Raw genomic sequence first — 15,937 nt, forward strand, 5'->3', positions numbered from 1 at the left:
TTTATGTCTTGCTTAGGCACAAGGTTTTCACGGATAACCTTCTTTACACAGTGACTGAGTGGTGTGATACACCTTCCACTCCGTGATTATGGATCCAGTAGTGCTCACTGGGACATCTAAGTACTTTGATGTTTTTCTGATACCCTTTCCTGACTTAAGTATTTGGATCACTTTATCTCCTACGTTTGTAGTATGCTGTTTAGCCTTAATTTTTGCAGAAGGTTCACAGCCTGGGTAATGACTCCTAAACAATGTGATTTTTATTGGCTTATCTATAAAATGTGACAGTTGCTCACTGGTAGAAACCAATTATTCAGTTATGTCCAAATAAGAGGCAAATGTGTCTTGTTTGGGAGCAATTTGCAACTTTCAGCTTTTGGAACACAGGACTTTTACAATTATGCAAGCAGAACATTTCAGTTTTACTTTTAATATCTAAGGATAAATAACTAATTTTGGCTTTTGAAATAGACTTAACATGAAATAGATCTGTCAAAATTGTGATATTTTCACATTTGTATATCTTTTGAAATTCATGAAATGGTGCTAACTTTTAAGGGCCTTTGATACTTTTGCAATGCGCTGTAAATAAATGTAGATCTACATTGTCTAGCTTCATGCCGTCATGATTGCAGATTAAGTTTGACTCCAGTTTAGTGTGAGAGAGTGCTTGTGAAAATAGGGTTAGGGTTGTTTATCACCTCATTTGGGATTGAAATCCTTTGCCCTTGCTGTAAGACAATGTTGACCTGGCAGTGTTGAATATTCCTTGGGGATGCTATACAGCTGCTGAATCCTTAATGAATGACTTTACTTACTTGTAATGTATAAGTTGTCTATAGGGATTTTATTGTTCTTTTTTGGAACAGGCACATGAGTTCAGCTGTACTTTTGCTTTTCCAGCTTTTAATACAGTGCCCTGCCTGACCCCAATCAAAATGCAAATAAATGCATGCGTTATGGACAGTGTTTCCTTGAGTAGTGACGACATGTGCTGCCGATGTTTATATTAATGCACATGCACGTGTTGGTGGTGCTGTGATGCACAAGGCACCTCGGAAACTTGTGATTCTGAATCAGGGTCAGTCTTGTGGTCAGGAAAGTCAGGGCTTGCTTTTAACACACACAAATACACCTGTGCCTGATGACCTTGCCACCAATAGCTTTGATGTGTTAATGTGTTTCCTTGTGTGCATTGAGGACTCTGTTGCTTCCGCTAGGACTAGATCAACAAATGCTTAACAAATGTGGTCCTCTGTTGCAAATGGGGCTTGGGGATGGGCTCAAGGCCCCACAGGAAAAAGATAAGCCATCCAATCTCTGGGAAGTTCTGCTGTATTTACTGGTGCTCTGAAACATCACAGTGAACTTTTGGTTAAAAGGTTATGCCACATGTGCTAATCTGATGAGGGCATCGGGGAGCCACTCTCTTTGCTGTAACTGGAAAGGAAATTACAAAATGCAGCAAGAGGGCTTGAACCGTGAAATAGCCCAAAATAGGGTGTCCATGCATTCAAGATATGAGGCTTCTGAAGTTGCTGCTATAAATGAATGTTTATCTTTGTAAGCTGCAAGGTCAAACGGAGGGTGTTTGTACCTTCTGAGGGAGGCACCTGTGATCTAAGGCCTGCTTACATAGACACGGTTAAAGAGTGTTTTCCAGGGAGAACTGTGGTACACGGTGAGCAATTACAGCACAGAATGACACCAGAAAAGGCACCATTATAGTCCTTATTAAGCATTATCTGTTCAGTAACAATTATGTTTACCTTAAATCCAGTTTAGTTCAGTTAAATTCATTTCTGTGTAGCGTTATGTCCTCCTCCAGACGTTTCCTCAGAGTCCTAAACATATGATCCAAGCAGTACAAAAATAGAGATGCTTCTTCAAATAGCTGTTGTTTTTTGTCATGCAATTGTATCATTTTTCCATTCTTGCACTTTGACTACAAGTGTTTATGCAGATTTATCTGTTTAAGGTTGTAGCTCATGCTGAATTTATTCAGTTTGAAAAGTGAACATTTTTTAGTCAGACATGCAGTTAACATCAAACTAGTATTAACTGAAATTTAAGCAAAAAAAAAAAAAACTTTTATTAAGTAAGACTTTTTCAAAAAAAATATGTTGAAATAGGAAATAATTACTGGACATAAGACAAGAATAATACACTGTATTGTTAGTAGCTGAGAACAACAGTGGTTATTTAATTATAGATGTGCCTAAAAAAATTACTTAATAAACGGAAAAAATAAAAATAGAATGAACGGAATAGAATAGAATAAACTGTAACCGTTTCAAGTGTTTTGACCGGAAACGTTTTTTTCTTAGTGCGTTATAGAGTTACAGATGTTTTTTCATAAATACAAAAAGTGGCATTTACACAGAAAAATAAGAATATTTGCCATTGTATGTAAAAGTGAAAATTCACTGATTGTTTGTTTTTGTGAGGGATGCCTTTAGTTTTCTCTACAATTATAAAATTTACGTCATCTGTCATTATGCACAGACTGTACATCGGCACTGAATCTCTATTATAAAATAAGTCATTACAAACTTCCTAGAACTAAAGTTGATTTATTACTGGGAACACGGCAAATCTGAGTTTGAAAACACTTGAAAGTGAATAAAATAGTATCTGACCACATACATGGTTTACTGAATTCCTGCTCGTTCTGTGGCTGATGCTCTTTAATGTCTTCATGCTGTAAGACCAGCCACTGCCAATAAATAGCACATGTTCTCTCCAACTGCAGGTCTGTGTTACTCGTCCACCTTCGACAAGGTGGATCATCTTATGGATTGCTCTTTTGAAGGGTTAACATTTTGTGCCATCTCCCTCCCGATGTGAAGTAGTGGATTTTTGCTTTTTATGGGAAAGGTTAAAATGTTTCTTAGGTCCATGTGCTCAACTTTGTCTCTTCGCGGTCCTTCCCGAGTTTATTTTCTAGGCTGCTGGCAACCCTGCATGGAGGGAGTATGGTGAAGGAAGCTGTGAATTTGGCAAAAGCCCTCTGGAAAAGCCATAGATGAGATGATTGGGGATAGAATTGAGTATAGTACTATAGTGCCAGAACCAAATTTTTCTTTTTCTGTCTGTTTTAAAGAAGGCCCATTTCTCAGAAACTGTATACCACATTTTCTTAATGCTTTAGGCTCTTTGGTATGCTGTTTTTATGAGGGCCAATTTACAACTCAGTTTACAACAGAACAGAACTGAACAGAATTGCTTAACAACAGAGATCTAATACACCAAAAGGATGAAAGGTTTCAGTATTTAGTTGGGGTGGTCATGCTATGCTAAGAAGTTCTAAAAAAGTTCACCAGATATTCCATATTTCATTCAAATTATCACTGAGATCGAATGAATGAATGAATAAACCTTTATTTTTCTGAAATAAATTCAAGGAAATTGTTTTTGTCGCACTAGCATGCACATAAATACATGCTTAGAGTAGCCAGACTTAAAAACAAATGGAAAAATGTTTTACTTAAAAAGGTACTTACCCTAAAATTGCTCTAGCAAGATTACCCAGCTGTATAAATGGAGAGGGGGCGCGGTGGCGCAGTGGATTTGGCCTGTGCCTGTGCCTGCTCTCTAGTGGCTCTGGGGTTTGAGTCCTACTTGGGGTGCCTTGCGATGGACTGGTGTCCGGTCTTAGGTGTGTCTCCTCCCCCTCCGGCCTTACGCCCTGTGTTTTCGGGTTAGGCTCCGGCTCGCCACGACCCCGCTTGGGACAGATGGTTTCAGTCAGTGTGTGTGTGTGTGTGTGTGTGTGTGTGTGTGTGTGTGTGTATAAATGGGTAAGTAATTGTAAACTTGTAAGAACTGCAAACTTAACATTGTAAGTCACTTTTGGAGAAACGCATCAGCTAAATGAATAAATGTAAATGTAACATGAACCCAACGAAACGATACAAGGTGTGAGTGTAATGGGAAGACTGTCCCAAGCTACTACTCCTTCATACCATCTGAATTCACTCCATCAGTGTCCCGTAACCACCATAAATAAAGGTAAGGAGCCCCCAGAGTTAGTGCTAATTGATTGCTGGTTTTTCCTCAACAGTTCTGTTCAGCGAGAAAATCTACATTCACAAGGGTCTACCCCATATATTTCGTCAATGTTGATATGCAGCTTTATGCTTTATTATTGTGCTGCTCTTGCTGGCAAAGACCTTATAATTACGAGACAGAGTGGTTAGGGAACCTGTCTGGAACGCATGAATCCCCCTCTGTCCTTGTCTGGGACACAACTATTATATTTAAACCAGTGTGATTAAACCAAGAAGGCAGAGCAGAGTGACTCAGGTTTGTCATTCCTCATTCTCTATTACCGCTTCTACCTCAAGCATCCTGTTTTTCCACTGCTATTTACCTACTTATATTTGGAACTTTTGACTGTTATTTTCTCAGCTTAAAAAAGTTCCAGGAGTTTTCTGGAAGTGGAATTTCTGATTGATGCATACTAATGCAGTTCTATTTCTCTTCCTACATGAGCTTGAGCCTTCAGATGTTTCCTTAGCCTGGCTTTGGTATCTGGAAATGTCTGCAATACAAAATCTAAATGAGACGTACGCCTTCTCTTTCTTGGCACTGGATGAAAAGACAAATTTAGGCCACAAGGCATTGCTTGCATGCAGATTATTATTTATTTATATATTTCGAAAGCCCTGCCCAGTCTCCTCACTCGTGCACATTCAAAGCACCGCCTTCAGTGGGGGGGGGGGGTGTTCCGTTGTTCAGGCCGTGGATAAAAGGCTGCTGTTAGAGTGTGACCATGTTTGTGCCAGTGGAGAGGCTTGGGAAGGTCACCTACATATGAGATACAGCCCCGTTCTTGTCTGGCCGCACAATGGCTTGCTTCACCGAAATCCTGCTCAAAACAGAGAAATGTTTTGCTCCTCCCACTGCCTTGGCAAGATGATTGAGAACTAGACTATATTTAGGATTAATATGTGCAAGTCAAAAACTTCTGGGACGCTTCTATGGCATAAACTCCACAGAACAACCTTTTTTGCTTTGAAACAAAAGGCATTATGTGAGAGATGAGATTCCAGAATGTGCAAAGCAGTAGTTTTTTCACTGAACTTTAGTGCTGTTTGACCAGCTGTTCTATGCAACGTGTGAATATGGACATGTCTTTATCTCAACTGTAAATGAGTGACACTGAGAGCAAAATGTGGAGGTCATTCATAAGTTTGGCATCTTCGTGAAGTCACTAATGCCATGACACCCCCCCCAGGGAAGCTTGGTACACACAGTGGGTATGTGTTTGTGTGGTCCCAGCCCCCTACACTCAAAGCTTTGATGTGTTAATATATTTCCACTGACTGATGCTGGATAAATAGGCTTTTCCTGAGTTTTGTTTTTGCTTTAATCTTTATCCTGTTATCTGAAGGTATATGGCCTGTAAAAAGGCTTCCTATGTGGTAACCCCTACTTTGGCTGAGTGCACTGGTCTAAGGGCTGCAATCTACATATTTAAAGACGCAAAGAACCGACTAAACAAAATGTGACTTTATATTGTGTGCAGTGTACAAGAAATTTAAGCATCATTTTTTGGGGCTAGAGGTAGAAAAGACCTTAGACTTTTAAAGTGAAGGCAGCATGGTGGTGCAGCAGGTAATGCTCGTGCCTCACAGCTCCTGGGCTGTGGCTTAAGATTTGGGTTCGAATCTGGATCTGTCTGTGTGCAGTTTGCACATTCTCCCCGTGTTTGTGCGGATTTCCTCCCACAGTCCAAAGACACGTATTCAATAAGGCAATAGAACAGTTCTGTGTCTTCCTCAAATATGCAGGCCACGTGAGTGGTCACTGAGAGTTGGATCTGACTTGATGGCACCTAGCTAAGGTGATGAGCTTGCTTACTGGTAACACCTGGAATGACATTTCCTTAGTCCCACCAATGTGCTGCGTAGTAGTGATACTCCCGTTATCTTTTGTTTCTCCGTTTCTCCCTGTAGTTTCCACTGTTTTTATGTTTCAGGGCACTGCTGTTCTTCAGCATGTTGGAAGTGGTTCTGTTCTACTTCGGCTAGATAGAACCGACACTCGCTGCCTGCAGGGAATCGTGTCTAAAGGCTGTAGTCCTCAAAATGTGTGTGTGTGTGTGTGTGTGTGTGTGTGTGTGTGTGTGTGTGTGTGTGTGTTGGATCATGTCAGCATGCTTTGGTGTGGACACTCATTATGTTCTCAAACGCCCCTTGTCAAGCTGAGCCCTCTAGAGGGTATCATACAATACGTAACGTTCACCCCCCCCAACTCTTCCCTCTAGAATTTCTACATACAAAAAGCAAATTTCTCATTGTGTCTTTAATATCCCCTTTATGACTATATCAAAACTCACCCATTTAAGCTGTCAGTTCTGAAGAACTGATATTTGCCTTTTAAGAAGGAAAACATGTCCTCTTTTGTGCGTAAAAGGCTTGTCTTTGAGCCTTCATTTTCACAGTGAAGACAAAGGGAAAGTTTGTTGCTAAAGTGGATGCTGGCATGTTATCATGTTGCTGCAAAAACAGTTCTGCCAAAATTTCCATACAAAGTGAATTACAGATTTATTAATTTATCCCAAACCTTTTTTTGAATCAGCCCAATTAATTTTACCTTGCAGTACGGTACGATAACAAGACCCCTCCAAGTACTTGAATCTGCAGCCTTCGGGTTGAAAGGCTGTGACCTTATCCAGAAGTCACAATATAACTGTAAACAGTGCAGAACGCAGCCTGAGAAGGTTTTTTTTTGTCACATTCCTTTTGGAAGATGTAAGGCATGGTGGTGATGGACATTGGTGCAAAGTGAGACACGAACCATTTTGCATCTACCGACACGGTTTCCATCTGCGAGGTTTCTCACGCTCATTTTTTTCCTCAGCACTTTGGACTGTGTTTTCCTAGCTGTGTGAAAGCCAACACCACAACTGCCATTAATCTGTGTACTGGGATTGAAATTGGAGAGGAATGCCCCCCCTCCCCCCTTAGCTCCATAAGCCACTCGTGAGGTTCTGCTCAGCAACCCATTTGGCGATCAGGACCATGAACCCAGGGCTTAGCTTGGAATTTGCCCTCTCGCTGCGGAGTTGGTAGGACCCGCTGCTCCACCAACTGCTGCTTCACCCTTCCACGGCCTCACCCTCATGCCTCTGGGATGGCAGCGGGGGAACCAGAAGACGGAGATAACCGCATTGCTGCACCTGTTGCTGAGCTGCTGAGCTGCTGCGCGCACACTTGTCACTCGGCCAGTGAATTACTGGACCGACAGAGTCCCTCAGAGTGTCTTTGGCCTCGAGAAAACGGAGCACATGCTCCCTTTGAAAATAGGGTGGAACTCCATTTCCTTCACCCTAGATTGTCGGATGTTTTGGAGACACTTGGCAGTGCACTCTCATACTGAATTAAATATGTAATGAAAATAGAAAATGAATGATGTGCCATGGTGTCTCCTTCTGCGTATGTCTTTACATACAGGGCCATTCAAAAGTTTGAGTACAGATGGGCAATAGAATGAGACAAGCTGGACAGAAGAGTGAAAGCAGTGCAACCCACGGTTGTCCCACACCTCAAAGTCATGTGAAAGTCCTCATGTTGGGGTGTTTCATAAGGTGTTAGGCACTCGTGAGCTGTGCGGTGCTGACAGAGTGACAGTGACAGATTGCGTGTTGTGTAAGTACAGTTTCCGATGGGACAGTTGGACAGCGACGTTTCCGCTGCCATGCTTCCCAGCTGTGACATTTATGGGTACGTCCTGTGTCGGGGCTTCGGTCACTCCCAGTCGTCTGGACCCGGGGTCTGTGACACACGGGGCTATTGCCCTCTGGGGACCTGAGATCACCAGTGACGTATGAGCACTTCCTGCTTAAGTTGTGCCCAGCTCCCTTGGGTCTTCCTGCACAATGGCTGCAGTGTGACCAGTGGTCATGTGACACTGAACAGGAAGTGAGAGATACTTCAGCCTTGTCATCTGGCGCTGGCAAATAACTGCCTTCAAAAGTCTTGACTACGGTTTTAAAAGAAGCTGTCGAACTATCTGAAAAATTTGGTTTGACGCTTCAGTTTTGGGTCTAAATCGAAATGGCTGAATACATCCTTTGTACATTTTAAATATATAAATGTGCTTTTTAAATTTCAGTGTATTAAAATATCATTTTTTTTATATTAAAGTATAATATATTTAAGCATATTATTTACTTTATTTGTCCACTAAATCTTATTATGTCTGCTTTTGCTAGAGCTTTGACTATAAGAACATTGTTACAGTATTATTTGTTCATTTAGCTCATGCCTTTCTTCACAGTGACTTACAGTAGGAGGTTTGTAGACTTACAGCAACCTGCAGTGGTTTACTTGTTTATGCTTCTGGGTGATTTTTGCTGGAGCTTTTCGAGATATGTAGGCAACGTTGCTCAAGAATCTTAATTCGGAACAGGATTTGAGCCCCAGTTCATTAAGTAGAAGGTGACTGCAGTATCGAGTGGTGCACCTTATATATGTTATATTTAACCTTATGAAATGAGTGAGATCATTAAAAATGGTGCTTGAGCAAATTTCTACCCTTTTCTTCTTCCTCCTCGATGAGATCACAGATAGGCGTGGTCTACTCGTTTCCCCGAAACCAGTGAACAAATGTTCTCCTTTGTCTTGCTGTCACGGATGCTCAAAATCGTACATTAAAAGTCAGATGACAAAGCCTGTTTGACAGAATTATTTTGTTATCAGTAAATAAGTTAATGTATAATTATGGATTGCGGCACTCTTCTTCTTCTGACTTCTCTTCCCTAATAGGTGAGAGAGAGAGAGAGGTGGCTGACAGGCCTTTTTTAGGATGGTGCCCTAGTTGAATGAGGTGGTGGGGAATGTGTGTGAGTCATATGGAGGAGTTGGGCAGGAAAGCATCAGTCACAGCTACTGAGAAGTGGGGTGGCTGTCTGTTGGTCCTCGTCCCTCCAACTGCCCTGGATGGGCTCTGCAGTGCCCCATCCCTTGGTTGGACGCAAACTCTCCCCCCCATTGCACCCAATGCAGTGCTGTCGCGTTGCCGGGAGGGTTAACGCCACGGTCCGCAGGTGGAGCTGCGTCTCGTCCGTCCTCGCGTATTGCCCCTGGAGAGCTGCAGTAGCCGCCTGTTCCTCTGCCTCCCCACCCGTTCGTTGGGCTGGTGCCTGGGGCAGTTGAGAAATGACACCTGGTGTGAGAAGAGGTTCGGAGAGACTGTTTGCAACCTGAGAAATCCCATCCCGAATTAGTGAATGCCACTTGAGTCGCGCTAAGATGTTGTGTGGTTTGCGATTCCTGGGGAATTAGCGTTGCCGGAGCTAAAAGAAGAAGCCAGTAAACATCCCTGTTAATGTTTACTTATTAGCATTCAGTAAAAAAACACTCATGAATAAACATTAGCCTGAGTGTTTATTCTTGAGAAAGGCTAAACAGATGTACTCGCTGAGTGATACATGTCCTTGAGAAGTCGGGGGCTCTCAGAATTCAAGCCTTTACTGACATAAAATAGTTTACGTCTGAAGCGTCTTACAATGATTTACCCATTTACGGCAGGGTATTTATTTATTTTTCTTGGAGCACTTCTGAACAAAGGTCCTCTGTAACCACTACGCCACCTGCTGGAGCCAAAACAACTCGCTCATCCTTTAATTAAATTTAATAAGCTTTCCCAAAAGTGGAGTTTTTGTGGGTGTGTTTGACCTCTTTCCTTCCAAGTGCATGGATGTGGACTCCATGTATAATTGGCTCCAAAGTGTACCTTACCACAATGGTGCAAGTAATTTTCTGCTCCACACTGAATTTGACAGAAATGTGCTGCTGTGCGATATTTTCGGTTGTGTGTTTACGTAAAGTGGACTTTTGTGCAGAGCGTTTCCTCCGTACCCACGCGAAACATGGGCCCGCTATGGAGCGCGCGCCCCGATTACATCGGTGTGGCTGCAGCGAGAGCCAAACCCCACAAGTAGACTGCTGTGACAGCGGGAAAACCCAGCAGAGGGGTCTTAGGAAAGCGTTCCAGTGGCGACGGACCGGCAGGTTTGGCAAGGGCATGTGCGCTGACCCGGACAAAATGAGAAATGAGGCCGCCTTGCTCGCCCCACGTAAGCCTGCAGTGTTTGTTCACCTGGCCGCTGCTCCGGGCTCACGCTCCCTGGCCGGTCTGGGCCAGATGTGTGGGCTGCCGCCGCCGCTACGCTCAGCATTTCTGCGTTTCTGAGCGCACATCTGGCGCAAACGAATATTTTGGGCTCTTGGCCCTGGACTGTGTGTTTATTTTTCTTAGCTCACATTAATGATACACTAGCTGGAGAAGCATGAAAGATTATTTTGCAAGTGGACATGCGTTTAAGAGAGGTTTCACTCTGCACGGACAACGTCATTTGACAAGTCAGCGGATGGGTGTGAAAAACACACATTTGGGTTTGTTCCCCACTCCTACTTTAGTTCCCATGAGGAAGGTTCCTACCCTTCACTGATAAGGTAAAAATACCCAGCTGTATGAACTGGTCAAGCAACAAAATAATAATTAAAAAAAAAAAAAAAATGTATAGCGTTAATTGCGGATAACAGTTTTAATTAGTTGTTTCCATGTGTTGGACGTTTTCTTTTACATTTATTCATTTAGGGGTCGTGGGGGTGTAGTGGGTTTGGCTGGGTCCTGCTCTCTGGTACATTTGGGGTTCAAGTCCTGCTTAGGTTGCCTTGTGACGGACTGACATCCTGTCCGTCCCAGGTGTCCCCCTCCCGGCCTTATGCCCTGTGCTGCCGAGTTAGGCTCTGGCTCGCCCCGACCCTGCTCAGGACAAGCGACTTCAGCCTCTGTGTGTGTGTGTGTGTGTGTGTGTGTGTGTGCGCGCATTTAGCAGACACTTTCCTTCAAAGCGACTTGTAAAAGTCACATTGTTGCACAGTATAAAGCTCTAAAAAGTCTATTTTGAATAAAAGCTTATTTTCATGTTAGCTGCGAGATGCTATTTGCAGGACTGGAATTGATATTTTCCTGTGCACTGTAATGTAACTGCTTTTTTAAGAAGAGTATGCCCTTGCTTGGTTTTCACTGATGTCATCAAATGGTAGCTGCTGATGATGAAAATGTTGCTTAGTAGCAGTACATCATAGTTGTTTGGAGTTTTGTAATTACACTTCTTATTACAGTCATTTGCTAAAACGTCTCCAGTACAAAGTTCACGACCTCTGGAATGAGCTCTTGTCAATTCAGCATCCTTCACGCTCTTTCATGCATGCTCTCAAAGTCGGATTTTTGTCCCTGCTTGGTTTCCATGAGATAAAGGGCATTTTGTGTGGCCTCGGCACTCCTTTTTGTCTTGCAGATGCAGATTCTCGACAAGTTCCCAGTGGAGGGAGGGCAAAAGGACCCAAAAAAGCGAATCATCCCGTTCCTACCCGGTAAGCACAGCCGCGGACAGTGAGTGCGAGATGTATGGATGGCGCGGTCTCCTGCAGATGGGAAGGTACAGAATCACCATTTTGCCAAGCTGAAGCTGTCTGGAGGTGAATTCCTTCAAGTCACGCTTAAAGATCTCAAGGGCACGTGCTTTCCATCGCTCAGTACTGCCCTTACATGTATTTTCATGGGCTTGGCTGCCTGACTCAGAAAAGCTGATAACATCTAAAAGGCCATAATGTGTGAGGTGTGTCACTCTAAATGACGTTTTATGTGCTCACCACAAACCAAAAAGCAACAGCATGGACTGAATTTATGACTCAGTCGCTGTAGACTCGCACCCTGGATGGATCGCTGAGTAGTGTCCTTGGCCGAAGTGTTTCACTTCCAGTCCAGGCAACATCCTGGACAGTATGTCAGGTGTGCACTGTGTGTGTCGTCCTGTGTAAAGCTGACCAGTAGCCCATTCAGTGACCTTGTTCGCGGTGAGGGACACTGATGAAGTGCGATGAGCGCTGATGAGCCCTTCCCCTCTTACCGCTTTGGCTTTGGGTGTCTTCACCCGCTCACTGCTGTGGTGCCATCTGCCATCGAGGATCCTCCTTCTAAACTGCGCGCTTCTGTGAGCGCGTGAGCGCACGCACATGGTTCATTAACCACACACGCAGAGCAATACGTTGAGCGCACGCAAAGCATCCATCTTCTAGTCACCAAGCATTTTAGGCCAAGCGTGGAGCATTACTCTTTTTCAAAAAGGAATGGCAACAACAGCAACACACTCACAACTTATGTCACGTTATATTATTTACATAGGTTGTCATGGCGCATAAATTTCAGCTGTGGCTTAAAGTGTTGCTCAGCCTCTGAGGAACGAGAGGGAACATTTCCAGCGGGCAGAAGAGACTCGTCTTTGTCACATGGCTGCCCAGCGCTCATTAACAGGTGTATTAATAGAGCTTTGACACAACCAGCTTGGACAGACGCTAAGTCCTCCTACGTCGCTCCGCTGTCAGCATCGACCTTCTGGAGCAGTGGCCGCCATTGTCTCTAGGCTCCAATATTTTGCTCTGCCTTTTTTTTTTTCGAGCCAGATTACGAGTCTCTTCATGAGATACACACTCGGCTTGCGATCCCTGTAAATAACCAACAAGCCCATTTTATTAAAGCTCTGTTTGTTCCTCTTGTTTTTAATGTTGTTCACAATCGCCTTTCGCTGTTTCATCGCTGAAAGTAAAGGGACACAGCTGTGCCTCTTCAGATTGGGGCAAAACCACGAGAATAACGACACTGCTTTTAGTAATTTGACCTCGGTCGGATACTGGGGATCCACATTATTAAGTATTATCCCATAATTTCAGAAAACACACAGAATTCTGCTGCAGCGATGGGTCTGTTTTTTCCGCAGAGGGACACAATCACGTCTGCTGGTCCAAAGTACTTTATTTTTGTTTTCTGCAAAGTCAACAAAGGGAGAGGGGTTCTGAAAATGAATAGAAAATATGTATTCTTAGTCTACTTTATGGGTCTTTGTCATTGTCTAATAAGACTCCAGGTGGGCGCAGATCTACATAACTGCAATTTTCCACTTTACAACATGCAGTACCAGTGGAAAGTGTTAAGCACACTTGTAGGTAAATGGTTTTTTCACCATGCAGGATATTCAGTGAACGAGTTCAGTGAGGAAAAGAGCTGCCGGCTCTTCCCAGCCCTCCTGCAGCACTTCCCAGAGGTGTACCGCACTTGTGCGTTTACTCTGCTTTCACTCTTTCGCCCCGTTCGTCCCACACACACCTAGTGGCCGGGTGTCTCAGGTGTGCTCACACTGTTCACGGATGTACTCTCTGTACTAGTATGCTCTGCGTGGGTGCGATTGGGCGTTAACGTCGAGAAACCCACACGTTCTAATGTCGAACCGACTTTAGTTTGGTCCCACGGGTGCCGGAGACCTGTTCCAAGAAGAGGCGATGGCTTCCTTTGCCGAAATGTTAAATGGCCCTGTTCACAAAGGCCTTGTGCACGGCTCTAGCCCATTCGCTCGCACCCACTGAGGAAGCTGAAGAGCGTAGCGCCCGTCCTCACCCAGCCACTTCTCTAAAGTCTTGTGATCCAAAGAAATGGCAAAATGTTCATGCAAAACAGAGCATGACTAATTACCGATGGTGTGAGAGCGCTCTGCAGCCAAGGGGAAATTTGCGCAGATGTGTTTTTGTGGCATGCCAGAATTTTTTTTGTGTTTCCTAACCTTTTTTGTCTGCTATCAAATACAGATGTCGGTTGATGAATTCGAGCAGTCAAAGTATACTGAAAGGCACTTGAACTTTTCTGCCGAACGCTTACGTGACGCTGCATTAATGTTTGAGCGTGCGTTCTTTGCGTTGTGTTTCGGCCACTTGACACCCAGGACAGAGTCGCGCGCCCGGCCGAGCTGTTCTCCCGCCATTCACGATGTCCCAGTCACGTCCTGCTGCGTGTGCTCTTCCATCCTGCCTCTTAACCAAAGTACCTTCATTTCGGAAATTGCAGAAAATTGGTTTGGATGTCACACGTATTGCCCGAATGAAGATGAAGACCCTTGCGGTTCTACTCTTCCGTTTGCAACAAATGCACCTGTAATTTAACTCCATTTCTGTGCCTCAGAAAATACAGATAGTATTGAGCGAAGATGATTTTTTTTGGAAAAAGCCTATTTAATGAAACGGGCAGTGGGAAATTGGAAGTTCGAGCTGAACAGTTTCAATGTGTTTCATGCTACAGTAAGAAGTGCCTTCAGAAGCACTGAGGTCGGGTCTCCCCGGGAGTCCGGGGGCAGCGTGTACAGCGCACGTTCCTGACATCTAGTGGTGGGCGCGGGAATTACACTTCGATGGCATGTCCTCCAAAAACGAGAGAACCTTCAGGGTGAAATGCATTACGCATGAATATTTCCTCACTGTTACTCTACAGAGTGCGTTGTTTTTGCTCTTTCTTGTGAGTAACCCAGTCCTGGAATCCCTAAGAAAAATATAACAATACGTATTGTAATTATGTTGTAATAATATAGCTTGTGGGGGGCGCAGTGGGTTGGACCGGGTCCTGCTCTCCAGTGGGTCTGGGGTTCGAGTCCCGCTTGGGGTGCCTTGCGACGGACTGGCGTCCCGTCCTGGGTGTGTCCCCTCCCCCTCTGGCCTCACGCCCTGTGTTGCCGGGTAGGCTCTGGTTCCCCGCGACCCCGTATGGGACAAGCGGTTCAGAAAGTGTGTGTGTGCGTGTGTGTGCGTGTGTGTGTGTGTGTAATATAGCTTGCAATGGGCTCTGGACTGCTGCAGCCCTCAGTTGGACCAGCTGTTACTGTTAGTGAGTGAGTGAATGAATGAGTGAATCCTTTGTGTTTATTTTTTTCCCTCCAAGGCTAATTATTTTTCTAACAATCGCTTATTGCCACCTTTGTTTCCCCTCATAGGTAAAATCTTGTTTCGGCGGAGTCATGTGAGGGACGTTGCCATGAGACGATTGCGGTACATTGACGACTACTGCAGGGTAAGAAAATGAAACGTGCAAACGTAATTGATGGCAAAGGGAAAGCTTGCATGTGACATATTAAGTTTGCCTGGGGGAGTTCTTTTGCCCACTAAAAGAAGACAAATGTGTTCAGGCAATTTATGTGAAGTTGCCTGTCCATCCTGTTCTCTACTTGAACAAATGAGAGACACATTTACATGTATTCATTTAGCAGACACTTTTCTCCAAAGTGACGTACATCTCATAGAAAATGCAATGTGTACGTTAGCAGGAAGAGAGACTTCGATGGGGACGCGTGATTCTCAAGTACAGTTAGTTTACTTTCCACCATATGAATCAATGTTCGTCACACGAGTATCTGCATAAAACTTGACACATGAAATAGTTCTTTTAGTCACCGTGTACCAGGAGGCAACAGAAACATGATATTTGGGCAACACATTGAGTAGCGTTTAACCTGTTGTCTCATACTGGAAGCACCAGGGTTCAAATGCCTGGTCCTGCTGTTATGCCTTTGATGAAGGTACTCACCCTGAATTGCTCCAGTAAAATGACTCAGCTGTGTAAATGGGTAAATAATTTTAAGTGACTTGGTATACAAAAATAACTTTAAGTCGCCTTGGCAAAAGGAATCCAATAAATTAATAGCATTATAGTGGGTGCGCAGCCTTTTCTCTTGTTAATTTTGTAACCTAGGACTGACTCTGTACTTGAACAAAGCCTTGAAGTCTCCACCTGTTCCTCATGTTAGTTGTAGTGCTGATTGTTACTATGCCAACGTACATGGTTTGACAAGATTTTTTTTTTTAAATTAATTCTGTACGCTCCTTCATTAATTGTTCCATTATTCTTTTGGCTGCTGTGCCAGGCACCAGCTAGAGAGCTGTGACTGAGCTGGAAGAGGAACGTGAAGCCCAGTCTGGCAGTAGAGCAAAGGAAGACTGTGGGTCGTGCAGCGGTTAATAAGTGTTCATATGACTCTCATGTCGGTCCAAGGGAGTGGTTGTGTTTTGAGAGAGACGACCATGTTTTTTGAACTCCTCACATG

At 44.0% G+C, this 15,937-nt stretch overlaps 1 protein-coding gene across 3 annotated transcripts in view; it reads left to right on the forward strand.

Moving 5' to 3' along the window:
- sh3pxd2aa (SH3 and PX domains 2Aa) overlaps nt 1–15,937 on the forward strand; it is a 97,210-nt gene that overhangs the window by 14,897 nt on the left and 66,376 nt on the right. For all 3 annotated transcript variants that reach the window (XM_018750920.2, XM_018750922.2, XM_018750921.2), the window contains exons 3-4: nt 11,318–11,393; nt 14,831–14,907. In XM_018750920.2, coding sequence (XP_018606436.1) covers nt 11,318–11,393; nt 14,831–14,907 — 153 coding nt within the window. The remainder of the gene's footprint in view (nt 1–11,317; nt 11,394–14,830; nt 14,908–15,937) is intronic.

Source organism: Scleropages formosus, chromosome 16 (assembly GCF_900964775.1).
Source record: "Scleropages formosus chromosome 16, fSclFor1.1, whole genome shotgun sequence".
Classification (NCBI taxonomy): domain Eukaryota; kingdom Metazoa; phylum Chordata; class Actinopteri; order Osteoglossiformes; family Osteoglossidae; genus Scleropages; species Scleropages formosus.